The sequence below is a fragment of the Salvelinus namaycush genome, chromosome 14 (assembly GCF_016432855.1).
Source record: "Salvelinus namaycush isolate Seneca chromosome 14, SaNama_1.0, whole genome shotgun sequence".
NCBI classification, from domain to species: domain Eukaryota; kingdom Metazoa; phylum Chordata; class Actinopteri; order Salmoniformes; family Salmonidae; genus Salvelinus; species Salvelinus namaycush.
In genome coordinates this window covers 21,581,075-21,596,266 of record NC_052320.1, presented here as the reverse complement: position 1 = coordinate 21,596,266, position 15,192 = coordinate 21,581,075, and the positions used below count along the sequence as shown (strand labels likewise).

Genomic DNA, 15,192 nt, shown 5'->3' with positions numbered 1-15,192 from the left:
AAGTGTTACCGGGTGGCATGAGTTTTCCTTTTCCGGGTCTGGTGTAGCAGCATGGATGGTCAAGAGAGTTGGCCAGAAATTGAGAAAGCCTCAAAAGAGAAAAGACGCGAACTGGTCCTGCAAGGTGCAGTTATCGATGAAAAGATATCCTCTAATGGAGGTCTGTGTTCCGCAATCTATTCTCTCAAGCTCCTAAATTACCTAGAAATCATCCAATGTCCGAGTTTGACAGAGATTCACGGAGACATACAAAATCTGACCACCCTTACGAGCTTGATTCTTTGTAGGAATAAGCTCTCCTCTATTCCAAAAACCATTGGAAATCTGAAGTCCCTGAAAGTCCTCGACATTTCAGTCAACAACCTGAAAGCTTTGCCTGAAGAGATAACCCAGCTAAGCGATCTCAATACACTCAACGTGAGCTGCAACAACATCGAGTCACTACCAGATGGACTGTGTCATTGCACGAAACTCTCTACCATCAACATCTCCAAAAATGACATCACTCGGTTCCCTGATGACTTCTATCGCCTGGATCTCCTCAGCACCGTCATCGCCTCTGAGAATTCCATAGAAGAGTTGAGTGGAGATGTTCACAAGCTCTCTGCTCTAAAGGTTTGTAGCTGAAATAATCCATAATTCCACTGCTACCAAAAATGTGCATGACTTCATAAATACCTCTTGTCTATTCCTACTGAATTATGGTCATGATTGACAGGGTAGCTCTCAGTTAATCTTATCAACATTGTATTAAACCTGAGACTGTCTTAACATTTTCATGGCACAAGGCCTCACCGATGGTGAGACACCTGAGACCAGGATAAAGCCCTGTTTTGGTTATTAATCTTAATTCATGTTATTACATTCAACTATGATAACAAATATACAATTTTCCTCAGGTTTTGGACCTATCCAACAACAAGCTCAGTGACATCCCCTACGAGCTGAGTGACTGCTCCAAACTGAAGGAGATCAACTTCAAAGGAAACAAACTCAAAGACAAGCGACTGGAGAAGATGGTCAACGGTTGCCAGACCAAGTCCATCCTGGACTACCTTCGGGCCGGTGGCCGAGGGAAAGGCAAAGGCAGTAAGCAGGCCGACGGGGACGGGGATAAGGCCGACGGGGGCCGGAACGCAGAGAAGACCCAGACCAAAAAGCAGCGCAAGCAGAAAAAGAAGAAGACCGAGGAGGAGGAGGATGAGGTGGATGAGTTGAACCGGCTGGTGGTGAAAGTGCTTCATGTGTCTGACAACCCAGGGGCATTCACTGTAAAGGTGGCAAATGAACTGAAGGACGTGAGGCCGTACTTGGTGTGCTGTGTGGTCAGAGGCATGAACTTCAGGTCCGGGAATGCGCTCAAGAGGTTCCTGGTTGCGCAGGTAATGCTGTTCAGAGATGAGAACACGTTAGCCTTGGTACCAGTCTGTTTCTGCGTTAGTCAACGTCATATTTGGCAAGGAAACTATGTAGGCTAGTAGTTTTTGAATGCAGAAACAGACTAAGAACACGCTACAAAATAAACTCAAGTTCAGTGGTGGAAAAAGTACTCAATTGTCATACTTGAGTAAAAGTAAAGATGCCTTAATAGAAAATGACTCAAGTGAAAGTTACTTTTAAACTTTTACTGGGTATTTGGTTTTAAATTGACTTAAGTACCAAGAGTAAAAATAAAAGTATAAATCATTTCAAATTCCTTATATTAAGCAAACCAGATGGCACAATGTTTAAATGTTTTATTTACATATAGCCAGAGGCACACTCCAACATAATTTACAAACTAAGCATTTGTGTTTACTGAGTCTGCTAGATCAGAGGCAGTAGGGATGACCAGGGATGTTCTCTTGATAAGTGCATGAATTGGTCCTTTTTCCTGTCAAAATTTAACGAGTACTTTTCGGTGTAAGGGAAAATGTATGGATTAAAAACTACATTATTTTCTTTAGGAATGTAATGAAGTAAAAGTTGGCAAAAAATATAAAAAGTGAAGTACAGATACCTCCCAAAACTACTTAATTAGTACTTTAAAGTATTTTTACTTAAGTACTTTGCACCACTGTGCAAGCTCATAAATTGACACCATCCTCGATAGGCTATGTAACATAATATATGATCGTTAAGTCTCTTTTGCATTATTCTGTTTTCACCACTCTTTCTCTTACCTGTTGTATTTTAGACCAAACTTCACGATGACCTATGTGGTAAAAGGACAACTGCGACCATCGCAACACACGACATGCAGCTACTCAAGGGACCTCTCATGTATGATGCCAGAACACCTCCTATGTTAAAGGTATGACACATTGCCTGACATTTTGCTCATACAATGTTAGACAGCCACAAATTCTCAAATGTAAGTCGCTCTGAGATGGAATTAAAAAACACATTTACATCTGACACATTTACTATGACTAACTTCTTGAGCTTATATTAGGGCTGGGAATTGTCAGGGACCTCACGATACTTAGGTGCCGACACAATATGTATTGCGATTCGATATATAATTCAAATGTATTGCTCACTACAGTATGTCTGCTGAAGAGGGACAAGAGAGCCATGAGAATTTTGAGATAAAAGCGCCCAAAACATGTTGGCTCACCATTTTAAAAAGAAGATGGAGAACAAGCAATAGGATGAGAAATGCCTGAGTTTTGCCGCAGGTACAGCCTACTATAGCGCTAGTTAACGTTAACTACCCAGGTACCCCCGCCCCCATTCCTAGCTTCTATGTGTTTTCCAAGCTATTTTAAACTCTTCTCAATTGATTGGTTTATGATGACATTTCTCAGGACCTTGTTCCATGTCTTTGTTCAAGTAGTTTATGCAGGCAGTCTCAAATGTTTCTGGAGAATATAACAAGGCTCTATTTCTATTGAACATAATACCTCTGTTTTCTTGAGTAGAATCCAGTATTTTGAAGGACAGTTTTAATCAGTAGTTGTGAGCCATAACATTATTCCTTTCTTAATAATTCATGATCCTTTTAAATATATTTTACGCCAAAGCCAGGCAACAAGCCTTTTATAGTGACATCAGTCTGTTATTGAAAGACCTTCATGCGGATTCACCTCAACAGTTTGAACACAAAATAATTGTTGCTGGTTGTTGCCTGTCGCTCTTGGCATATGAACAAATCATTATATTCATAAATTGCATTCAGGTTTGTGTCAATGCATTTCGGTCCCATTCACGGTTATTTAAACAAGCAAAATATATTTTTGAAAGGAGCATAAATCTCTCATAAACTCCCAACATAAAATGTTGTTTACTAGATAGTCCCCCTGGGCCGTAAGGAGATGACTGCGGTGGAGCTGATGAGGCAGCTGCAGCTAGAGGCAGAGGACCAGAGGAAACAGAGGAAGAGGCAGAATGTGTCTGGCCTCCACAAGTGAGTATTAACACCTGTCTTTAAGGCAGAGCTGAAAGTATAGGTGAGTCCAGATTCTGTACTCTTCTCCCAAAGTGTATATTTGCAGACTTCCCTTCATGGATTTAACAATGATGGAAACTCTACACAGCAAATGATTACACAAATTCAATGCTTATAAATCCATGACAGGAAGTATAAAAGTGCACACTTCTGGAGGATGTAGAATTTGTAAACGCAGCCCAAAGCTGCAGTCGGCCTGATGCCCATTCTTTTTTGTTTTCTTATTAAAAGGAGGGGGGGGGGGAAAAATCACAGTGGCCTCTGGGTTGATGTCAGCATTCTTAAAGGTAGAGTCAGCGATATGGCGTAGATGCACAAATAAACAGCATAGTGAGTCAATTTCCGCAACAACAGATTGCGAGGCTAAACTTCACCACTGTTTTGGTCCCGTGACTACTAGGAGTGTAATATTCGTATTCGTACCAAACCGTTTTGTATGGGGACCTCGGTTCGGTCCGCACTGTGAATCCGAATGAAAACAAAACAAAAAACACAATTAAAGCTAGGCCTATAGGCTAAGCCTACGCTGCTTTGTAGACCTATGCCTCTTGAGTAAATCTGAGCAACAAAAAAATCATTTCAGGCTATTGCGTTAAGACAACTAGAGCCTATGCGCACATTGTAATAAAATTATAATCTTAATTGGCGCATTTCAAACTGTCCTTTATGAGACGCAGCCAGGAACTAGTTCTGTACGATGGTGAGTGGTGGGGTCAATAAACCAGAATTGAAGGATCCTCCATCATCGTTTAAATTTCCAGTTTGGGAACATTTTGGCTTCCCAGTAGATAACAATGGCGATGGGCAGAGAGTTGTGGATAAAACGCTGACAGTATGTCGTCACACTCAACGAGAATAGCCTATGCAGCTGCCAACACCTCAAATATGTTGACACATTTAAGCCGACATCACCCCAGTATACCGGCGCAAGACAGAAACGCAAAGAAACAACAACACAACACGTCTCCCCTCTGCATTCAAGCGGCCTTTGGCAGCTGATTCTGACTGGAGAGCGATAAGTAGGCTCTTACAGTTTTTGGTTTATAGCTGTGGGTGTGCGCCCATTCTGTGGTTAAAAATGGGGAGTTTCAGGGCGCACCTCGTGAAACTGCTCAAACCACGTTACGAACTTCCCTCTTGCATCCATTTCAGCATACCGATACCCGCTCTAAAAAAGCCAAGCCAAAGTGTTCAATGAATAGGCCAATGCACCCTGTTTTGCGCTTACTTAACAGTGACAGCCCATCACATTTCCCCGGAGGGGGATGTATCGTGCTGCAGACACGCCTCCTTTACGAGAGTTATAAGTACTCATATGGCACTGAAGGAAACAGTGTCATGTGTTTGTAACCAAGATGGAAGTGGGAATTTATCACATACGACTAGGAAAAATCCACTTGAACGGCCATCCAACTGGCAATTACTAGTGGGAAACTCGTCTATCATCGAGAGCACCCACTTCTCCCACATGGTGACATCTGACATCACCTACTAAAGAAATGTCCTCTATAACAGCACTTTCGGCAATTGAATGCAACAACACATTATTTATAAAAAGCAGTCTTTTAATGTGGTTTCTGAACTGTCATTTGTTTACAAGCATGATAGATGTACTTTTAGTTTATGGTGGATGCATCTTGTTGGCCATTAGCCAATCTGCGATAATCAACCAGTTCAAATCACATTAATGTATCCAACTGGTATTTATGACTTCATAACTGGTCAATTCACACCTCCCACATGGTTACAAACGCAGCATCAGAGTGAAAACTTGAGATCCGGTCACAACAGACAATTCCAGGAACATTGTGAAGGGCATTTAATTTTCCCGAACGGTGACCCCAAACCATAATACTACTGAACCGTGGGTTTGTCAAACCTTTACACCCCTAGTGGCTACTACGTTGTATGACTGTGTGAGAGCGAAGTCTTGCATCATGTTCATTGCAATATATGCGCGGCTGCTCGTGAAATGTCATTTTAAAGGGCCAATCAGCAGTTGAAACAATAATAGTGATTTTTGCGTAAAAAACTAAGGGATGGCAATTGTAAAATGTAATCCCTCTCAAGTTCATAGACAGAGCTATGGATGCAAGGACTGACTATCCATGATATCAAAATGATATACTGAACAAAAATATAAATGCAACATGTAAAGTGTTGGATTCATGAGCTGAAATTAAAAGATCCCTGATATTGTCTATATGCACAAAAAGCTTATTTCTCTCAGAATGTTAATCCATCAGGTGTGGCATATCAAGAAGCTGATTAAACAGCATGATCATTACACAGGTGCACCTTGTGCTGGGGACAATAAAAGGCCACTCTAAAATGTGCAGTCTTGTCACACAACACAATGCCATAGATGTCTCAAGTTTTGAGGGAGTGTGCAATTGGCATGCTGACTGCAGGAATGTCCACCAGAGCTGTTGCCAGGGATTTTTATATTAATTTCTCTACCATAAGCCGCCTCCAAGGTCATTTTAGAGAATTTGGCAGTACGTCCAACCGGCCTCAACCACAGATCACCTGTAACCACGCCAGCACAGGACCTCCACATCCGGCTTCTTCACCTGCGGAATCGTCTGAGACCAGCCACCTGGACAGCTGGTGAAACCTTGGGTTTGCACAACCAGAGATTTCTGCACAAACTAGCAGAACCCGTCTCAGGGAAGCTGCCTGCTCGTCATCCTCACCAGGGTCTTGACCTGACTGCAATCTGACTTCAGTGGGCAAATGCTCACCTTCGATGGCCACTGGCATGGATAAGTCCCGGTTTTTAACTGTACCGGGCAGAAGGCAGACAGCGTGTATAGTGTCAACATTGTGAACGGTGGGGTTATGGTATGGGCAGGTATAAGCTACGAACACAATAGCATTTTATTGATGTCAGTTTGAATGCACAGATACTGTGAAGAGATCCTGAAGCCCATTGTTCTGCCATAAATCCACTGCTATAACCTCATGTTTCAGCACTTTAATGCATGGCCCCATGTCGCAAGGATCTGTGTACAATTCCTGGAAGCTGTCCCAGTTCTTCCATGGCCTGCATACGCAGCATAAACGTCACCCATTGAGCATGTTTGGGATGCTCTGGATCGATGTGTACGTCAGCACGTTCCTGCCAACATCCTGCAACTTCGCACAGCAATTGAAGAGTGGGGCAACATTCCACAGGCCACAATCAACAGCCTGATCAACTCTATTCGAAGGAAATGTGTTGCGCTGCATGAGGCGAATGGTGGTCACACCAGATACTGACTGGTTTTCTGATCCACGTCCCTACCTTTTTTTTTTTAAGGTATCTGTGACCAACAGATGCATATCTGTATTCCCAATCATGTGAAATCCATAGATTAGAGCCTAAAGAATGTATTTAAATTGACTGATTTCCTTATGAACTGTAACTCAGTAAAATCTTTGAAATTGTTGCATTTATATTTTTGTTCGGTGTAGTTAACCATGTTTTGATGCTATACAGTGTTTGTTTACATTAACTTTGTTTACAAACATTGGACTAAAATAAGTTTATATTTTGGGTTCTAATGGGGTACGACAAGCAAACTAAGCACCTTATCTCAGCTCACTGATCACCATAGCAACACCCACCCGTAGTACACGCTCCAGCAGGTATATTTCATTGGTCATCCCCAAAGCCAACTCCTACTTTGGCCGCCTTTCCTTCCAGTTCTCTGCTGCCAATGACTGGAATGAATTGCAAAAATCACTGAAGCTGGAGACTTATATCTTTAAGCATCAGCTGTCAGAGCAGCTTACCGATCATTGCACCTGTACACAGCCCATCTGTAAATAGCCCACCCAACTACCTCATCCCCATATTATTTATTTTTTTGCTCCTTTGCACCCCAGTATCTCTACTTGCATATCATCTTCTGCACATCTATCACTCCAATTTTTTTATTGTGTTATTGACTGTACGTTTGTTTATTCCATGTGTAACAGTGTTGTTTATGTCGTACTACTTTGCTTTATCTTGGCCAGGTCGCAGTTGTAAATGAGAACTTGTTCTCAACTGGCCTACCTGGTTAAATAAAGGTGAAATAAAATAAACATGAGGCATTTATAGTTATATTCTTTATGTATCAATAGGTACATATCGGTCTAAAATGTATGTCGCAACTGCTGATTGCCCCTTTAAATGTTATGGTGTAGTAATAAATGAATTCATATTTCATTTTCTATTTACAGTATGTTGGTGTGGTGTCCTATGCAATAATGCATTGTTTTTATCAAGCACTTCAGTAGCTCAAAACAAAGGCAAAATGATCAGGTTGCTCATTCAACACATGAGGGCGCCATAAGGCTTTTTGATCCAGAAACCATGTTGCCACCACGTTGAAGTAAATAGACCTACTCCTTTATTTATGTGGATGAGAATTTGTGGACTGTTGTTTTTAGGACCTGCCATGGTTGAGCCCAGCTGAGTTTTGTTCACCCATTTTCTGTAAAGATATTGCCATGATATAGGCAAGTGATAAAGATTACATTATTTACAAGATTAGGTTAGATAACTTGCCTAATTTTAATTTACTTTAAGGTAGATGACACAGTATACCATGACACAGTATTTTGGGGAGTTTTCAAAGAGCTCAAATGTCACTTCAATCTGCACCATTAGTATGGGTGTAGACCTTTCAATGGGCTCTTATGAAAGGGTTCTGTTGGCTATTGTAGCCATCGTTGGCATGAGGGCAATATTACACTTTAGCCATTGTTTCTCAGCTAAAGTTATTTTACTTTATTTTACTCAGATACCTGCAGCTTCTTGATGGAAAAGAACTCTACCCATGTCTGGTGGATGCAGAGGATCATGTGATCTCATTTCCACCAATCACCAACAGCGAGAGAACCAAGGTGTGTGTGTGATCTTTATCAGACCAAAGACGGGTGCCTTTCTTACAGGTCACACTCATACACTTTGCACTGCTGGATCAGCAAGTGATTTCACAATACAGCTACAAATAGAAATGTCATAATGTTATGATTTAGAATAAGTCTTTGTTCTCAGTATCTACATTTAGCCAACCTATAGAGGCCCAAGCAGTGTAGAATGCAGTCTAAAACCTTGCTGAGTTGTACTTTCCCTTAGACTTTGCACACCTTCAGCACTTTGACTTTGGAAGCTTTAAATTTCAGCCACACCAGATAAAGAAACAAATCTGTATCTTTATTGCTTGCTTAATTGCGGACATGCTTGTATCCGGGTTGCAATAAATTCATCTTGAGTATAGTACTTAGCCTTGAAATCAAACGCTGGCTTTTTAAGACTTAGTTGATGACGCAACCAGGTGTTGTCCTACCTGACATTTTCTGATTCTAAAATGTAGTTCTGATCCCTTATTCTGAATTTCGAGATAGTAGCTTGTAAATTCAAGGGAATATGACGTGGAATAGGCTTACAGGCAATGCACTGCATTTATTCAATGTATTTATTTTCTAATGCCGGATGGATATGATATCGTACTGTCAACTCTATCCTGTCATCCCTCTTTACAGATTGAATTAATTTGATAATAAAAAATAGTAGTCTGCTTTAGCTGGGGACAATATTACATGCAAGTGATGTACTGTGTCTTTGTCCCGTATTATAGATCAGGAAGACGACTAAGGAGCTTTTCTTAGAAGTGACCAGTTCTACCAGCCTGCAGATCTGTAAAGATGTGATGGATGCTCTCATAGTGGTAAGCTCAGCTCTCTCCCTGTATACAAAGAGACATGCAGTAGGACTGAATCCTACATTGCAATGCACATGCATAACACATACAGCCGTTGATTGCATGAATTAAACATTTACACATGCATGCATCAGTCAGACACACACGGTGGCTGGCGAGAGCAGAAAAGTGTCATGACACCCGGTGTCATGCTCAGTCTCAGGGTGTTGTGCTGGTTTGACGTCTGGATCCTGGCCTCTCTGGCACTCAGTGGAATAAGTGAGCTCATCTGCCCAGGGTGACTGGCCCGGCGGTGTACGGTGTCACCGTCTAAACATACAGCTCACAATACGACTGCAACCCTAGAGCTGCATACACCCACCAGTACACACAGCAGCAGACACGTTTCAATAACAGCCTTGTCGAAACATAGCATCCGATAAGAGTTTAATCCACACTCTGATTCCTGCCCCAAAATAGGCATTATTGAGAGAGGGTACGGTTTTGATTGGGTGTGGTGATTGAAGGAGTGATTTGAGGTCAGGTCATGAGAGTTTGGGGTTGATTTAATTCCTGCTCGAATTGGCACACTCTCAAGGCTTAAAAATCCTTCTTTAACCTGTCTCCTCCCCTTCACCTACACTGATTTGAAATGGATTTAACAGGTGATATCAATAAGGGATCATATCTTTCACCTGGTCAGTCTATGTCATAGAAATAGCACTCCTAATGTTTTGTACACAGTGTAGGTTGCACTGTTGATGAGAGTTCCTGTTCTGGAAGTGCTTGTCCTATATTTCCACAATCTCATTGACAGATTGTATACCTCCCCCTATATATTTTACTGTGTCAACAAACGTGAGTCGAGTGGGGCAAGTTAGTGAGAAGTTTACAATACCTTCAACAAAATTTGCCGCCATTGCTTAAGAAATAAAATTAGGAGAATGTAAAGATTGATGCTATAATAACAATTTCATACCTTGATTACATTGAGACAATTTTTTTTTGGGGGGGGGGAGATACTTGGTGAACAGATTTCCTATTTAGATTTTATTTTTGTGGAATTCCTGGTGATTTTAGTCTCATTTTTTGGACCAAACACTAAAATCCCCCCCAAATATATTTTTTAAAAATGACTCATTTGCGGCCGACCCCTGCTCTAGTTTACTTTCTCAAATAGACTTCATCCATATGGTCCCAATGGTCAGCAATTAACACATCTCTCTGTTTCCTGCTCAGAAAATGGCAGAGCTGAACAAGTTCACGTTTGAGCACAGAGAGGAGGCTGGGTCAGAGGAAGAGTCGGATTCACCCCCAGTCCCTGCCTCGGATGGTACCACCTCAGGAGAGCTGGTCATCCAGCAGGTTCGCACCGTGGACCCTGACGGGAACCTCAAGGTCGTCTACCCGTCCAAAACGGACCTCTGCACCGACGTCGGCGACCTGAACGTCATTTGGTAGTTGCGCAACAACCAGCCTTTCGATTTATACACTTACGGTCTCACACAGTTAATCACAATACTGTATATGAGTTGCCACTGTTCAATGTATTTGGTTTGCCGGGTTCCCTTGGTAAGCAAAGCCGATTACATCCACTAATTTCTCAAACATAGAAATAGTGTAATTATAGCCTTGCTTAAGTTCTTGATTACTATTTGGCATGCACAAACAGATTCTGCTGTATTAAGGTATAGAATATATCAACTACCTACCCAACCTAAAATATTGCAGTTTTTGTATACTTATTTTTATATTGCTACACACTAAAGGCAACTCACAGTAACTGTAAAGTCTGTAGCAAGCCTGTGTGGTCTGTAGAGTGTAGACATAGTTAATGACAACATTTTAGCATTTGTGAACTGAAACAAGTATAAAACCTTTTTCCATTACTCGCTTTAATAAATTAAGAGCAGGGAATGTGTATAATGTCTAATATTTTAAAAGATCTCTAAAATAAATTGAACCTTGAGGGCAGCAGTGGTTATGCATTTCTTTATTGCACATGTTGAAAGCCAATGCTTTGTTCTGGGTAGAAACATTTATCCTATTTTCTTGATAATTTCAGGAATGCTTGGCCTCAATGACACAGGAAACCCCAAAGTGATTGGTCAATTAATGTGCATGCATGGTGAACGGCCCTTTGACTGAATTGTAAAACTGCTTGGGTATTAACAGGTTAACTAAAAAGTGCGGGGTACTGTTACATATCAAGTGTCCAGTAAGGGTTGGGGGGAGTGTGTAAATGGATGTGTCTCAGACACACACACACACACACACACACAGTATAAAAGAATAGCCAGAGAGTTGCAGTTAGGTGTCCTATACGTCAAGGACTGAGTTGGACTACTCGACACAAGATGCAAGCTTCCATTTAAGGCAACCCATTCATTGGAACTATGAAAAGTACTTACAGAGTACAGAAGAAGCAAGCCTGGTCGGATACAAACAGGGAGAAAAAGTCACGGTGGAGAAGCATTAGTGAAAAGGATATGCGGTTCTTGGAGATTAATGTGCAACGGATTGACAGGGCGAATGCTCCACGAGGAGACCCTGCTCAAGCGGATGCTAACCTGAGACCAGCTCCAAAGATAACAAACCCAATTAACTATCTTACTTGTCCTAGGCATTTAATGATTCAAAATAAACTAGGACGTGCAAGCACAACCGCTATCACCCAGAGTATCCTTCTGCCACCCATCACTGGATCAAGAATCATTGCTGGTAAAGCGGAGGGCGCAAATGTGCCGTTTCTCTCTGCAAGACCAGCCGGGTCACTACAAGACAACGGAGATACACACTTGTCAACGTCTGGTGTAAGGAGTGTAAATGCAGTGTTTCGGGTACTGGTTGCTCAACATGCGCAGGATTGTCAAATGTCTAACAAAGCTGGGTTAGTTAGTGGTAGTCTAACCATGTTGAATAGGTCTACAAAAGATTCCATCCAGAACCCAGACACTCGCTCCAGACTAGATTGCACCAAGGGGACCTTTGGGGCCCAGCCAGCTGTGGCATCAAGTTTCTCACCAACAGACCCGTTAGTAAGGCAACGGAGAAATGATGTGAGTAACCCTAGTGCCAACTACAGCGGGGTGAAGACGGAGAGACTTAAACATGATGCCAGTCTATGTGAAACAAAACAGCAGAGAGATTTCTCCTCTGATGACTCGGCTATTAAAACAGAATCCCAGTACTCTGAAGACAAAGATACCATCAAGACTGGCATAGACTCTCTTTGTCCCAATGATGCAGATTATTATACAGACCAGAGAATTGCAGAATGGGTCTTGAAAGTCAACTCCACCCTATTTTCCTCATCAGATGATGAAATGCATTGCGTAAATTCTGTTGAGGAGCAAGATATTGCCACCATAAAAATTATCTATGAGGGAGAGTAATAAAAGCTGATTTGATGAGGTAGAGCAACGAGGTGAGATTTTCTTTTTCACTGTCATTTATACTGAACAGAAATATAAATACAACATGCAACAATTTCAAACATTTTACTGAGTTATAGTTCATATATGGAAATCAGTCAATTGAGATTCATTAGGCCCTAATTTATGGATTTCACATGACTGGGAAGGGGTACAGCCAAAAGGGCTTTATTACAGACGGAAATACTCTTCAGTTTCATCAGCTGTCCGGGTGGCTGGTCTCAGACGATCCTGCAGGTCAAGAAGCCGGATGTGGAGGCCCTGGGCTGGCGTGGTTACACGTGGTCTGCGGTTGTGAGGTGGCTTATGGTAGAGAAATTAACATTCAATTCTCTGACAACAGCTCTGGTGGACATTCCAGCAGTCAGCATGCCAATTGCATGCTCCCTCAACTTGAGACATCTGTGGCATTGTGCTGTGACAAAACTGCACATTTTAAAGTGGCCTTTTGTACCCAGTACAAGGTGCTCACTAACAGGGATATAAACAAATTTGTGCACAAAATATGAAATAAGCGTTTTGTGCATATGGTACATTTCTGGGCTCTTTTATTTCAGCTCGTGAAACATGGGACCAACGCTTATGTTCCGTTTTTATATTTTTGTTCAGTATACATTGTGGACATTACAGCCTCTATGGGCAGTGGGCATAGGTTTGACTTCAACATTGGGGAGGGGAACATTGCAGAGGACAACATTTACCTCTAATATTGGGAGCGGGGGCCATGTCCCCCCTTTCCCGCTATAAATTACACCCCGGTCCAGGGCTCAAATGTACAGACTTTTTTAATCTCTATGACAGTTTGATTATAAAGCTATTTCTCGTTACAGACTAGATGGATTTGAGGTGAGAAAATAAATATTAAAGTGTATTTTTGTAATGATGATTAGGTTTAATATATTTGCAGATGACACCTAAATAAATAAAAAAATCAGTCCTTGTCAAGAGAGGCAAACCTCTTGTTTGAAAGCATATTTACCACACCATGTTTGTTGAATAACACAGGTAATTAACATATTTTCAACAGCTTTTTTATTACTATTAGTATTGCCTGTGTCCTTTCATTAAAATATTGAATCCACATGGCCTTGATATACAGTTGAATAGGCTAACATAACAAGCCCTGTAGTACAATCTTGAAAAAACAATTGAAATAGATGATATCACTTAGTGACAAGAACATATTGAATACCAAGCACTGTAAGTCAAACATTATGTTCATGTTTTTGGACTTAATTGCAATGACTTTTCACATATAAGACAAAGCTGTGGGAAGCTGTAAAATTACTTTACAACAAGCAAACTGCAATCCCAACACAATCCCTACATAACATAATTCCATCTGTTGAGGGTCCTTCGGTCAGTGTCCGGTCAGCATTTGTGGACGTAATATCCAGTGACGTATCCTATGACGTAAACAGCCACCAGTGCAGCCAAAGCTCCGGCCACCTTGATAGCTATGCCCAAGGTGCCAGTGCAGACTCTGTTGTAGAGCCTTTGGGGAACAGAACATGTCATGTCATAATATGACCACTGATTACAGTTGGGGTCAGTCCATACACAATCAGTAAACTCAAGGGGTCATCATTTGGGAAAGTTAATAAACTAGGATTAAAGGTAGGAAACACTGCACTAAATACAATTTTCAACTTCATATACCTTAATTGAAAGTAAAGTAAGTGTTTCTTGAACTGCCTAGAACATTGTCCTTCACTATAATTCATATTGCCTGTTCCCTGTGATTAATAAACAACGGGTACCCTATAATAGTAAGAACACTGATTGTATCTTCTGTCACCCAGTCATGAGTCTTCCTCAGAGCTTACCCCGTTACACCTGTTCCAGCCACATTCAGATTGATGTTGTCTTCATTCCAGCGGTTGTATTGCACACCAGCAGTATTGGAGTCCATGTCAGAAGCCATTCTTCCCTGAATTTTATTTACTGCAAATACCACTTACTCCTTCAACAACCTGTAAAGATGAGATAGAGATGGAGTTGCACAATATGGATATAGAATAGGTAATATCGTGAAAAGACATTTGGTCTTTCTTACCACAATCAATTTAGACCTATTCAGTCCCCCATTTAGGCTAACTTAAATTTCAATAAATGATTGAATTTGTTTTATTTGATTATATCTCATTGTATCATTCAATGAGTCTTTGTATGACACATTAAAACTCAAAACAGGTGGCTAGAGCTGTAGGACATTGATCAGCTTGCCCAAACCCACTGGCTCAAACTATAAACAAATCCTATTGCTAATCACCCAACTTAACCAGAAAATAACTGGCAGTCTACTCACCACTGCTCTTTTGAGGACTGAAGGCAGATTGTGTTGAAGAAGGCATGCCTCTTTCTCTTTATATATGTTCATCACAGTCAGCATTCATCACCTGGTCATAAATTGAGAAGGCCATAGGAGTTTTATGGCTCTTTCCAATGATTAAAGCAATTAAAATTATGTGCTCTGTGTTTGCCTCCGGTTACAGATACAGTAACTGCAGATCTTTCTTGATAACTGCATGCAGATTATTCACATCACAAAGGTAAAGGTCAATATTTCAACAGGCAATTACATGTTTACTCATAGCCATGTGGTAAAATGAAAAAAAAAGAATAATATGTTTACATACATTTCCCTACTTAG

At 41.1% G+C, this 15,192-nt stretch overlaps 2 protein-coding genes across 2 annotated transcripts; one reads left to right on the top strand and one right to left on the bottom strand.

Annotated features, from left to right (window-relative positions):
* The first annotated feature begins 33 nt into the window (after nt 1-33).
* LOC120059266 (leucine-rich repeat-containing protein 47-like) lies at nt 34-11,079 on the top strand. Its single transcript, XM_039008182.1, has 7 exons — nt 34-615; nt 900-1,382; nt 2,177-2,293; nt 3,273-3,388; nt 8,203-8,305; nt 9,043-9,132; nt 10,345-11,079. Exons 1-7 carry the CDS (start codon nt 52-54, stop codon nt 10,564-10,566), a joined length of 1,695 nt encoding a protein of 564 aa, XP_038864110.1. The 5' UTR covers nt 34-51; the 3' UTR covers nt 10,567-11,079.
* A 2,831-nt stretch (nt 11,080-13,910) lies between these two features.
* Nucleotides 13,911-14,495, bottom strand: smim1 (small integral membrane protein 1). The gene is made up of 2 exons (XM_039007411.1): nt 14,366-14,495; nt 13,911-14,034 (listed from the first exon to the last, which is right to left on the bottom strand). Exons 1-2 carry the CDS (start codon nt 14,461-14,463, stop codon nt 13,911-13,913), a joined length of 222 nt encoding a protein of 73 aa, XP_038863339.1. The 5' UTR covers nt 14,464-14,495.
* Between the last annotated feature and the right edge of the window lie 697 nt (nt 14,496-15,192).

Bases quoted from the DNA above. Each gene is read 5' to 3' on its own strand.
- LOC120059266 (XM_039008182.1), top strand. From the start codon at position 52: ATGGATGGTCAAGAGAGTTGGCCAGAAATTGAGAAAGCCTCAAAAGAG. The intron at 616-899 runs GTTTGTAGCTGA...AATTTTCCTCAG, and splicing joins ACAAGCTCTCTGCTCTAAAG to GTTTTGGACCTATCCAACAA. The intron at 3,389-8,202 runs GTGAGTATTAAC...TATTTTACTCAG, and splicing joins AATGTGTCTGGCCTCCACAA to ATACCTGCAGCTTCTTGATG.
- smim1 (XM_039007411.1), bottom strand. From the start codon at position 14,463: ATGGCTTCTGACATGGACTCCAATACTGCTGGTGTGCAATACAACCGC. The intron at 14,035-14,365 runs GTAAGCTCTGAG...TGTTCCCCAAAG, and splicing joins GCTGGAACAGGTGTAACGGG to GCTCTACAACAGAGTCTGCA.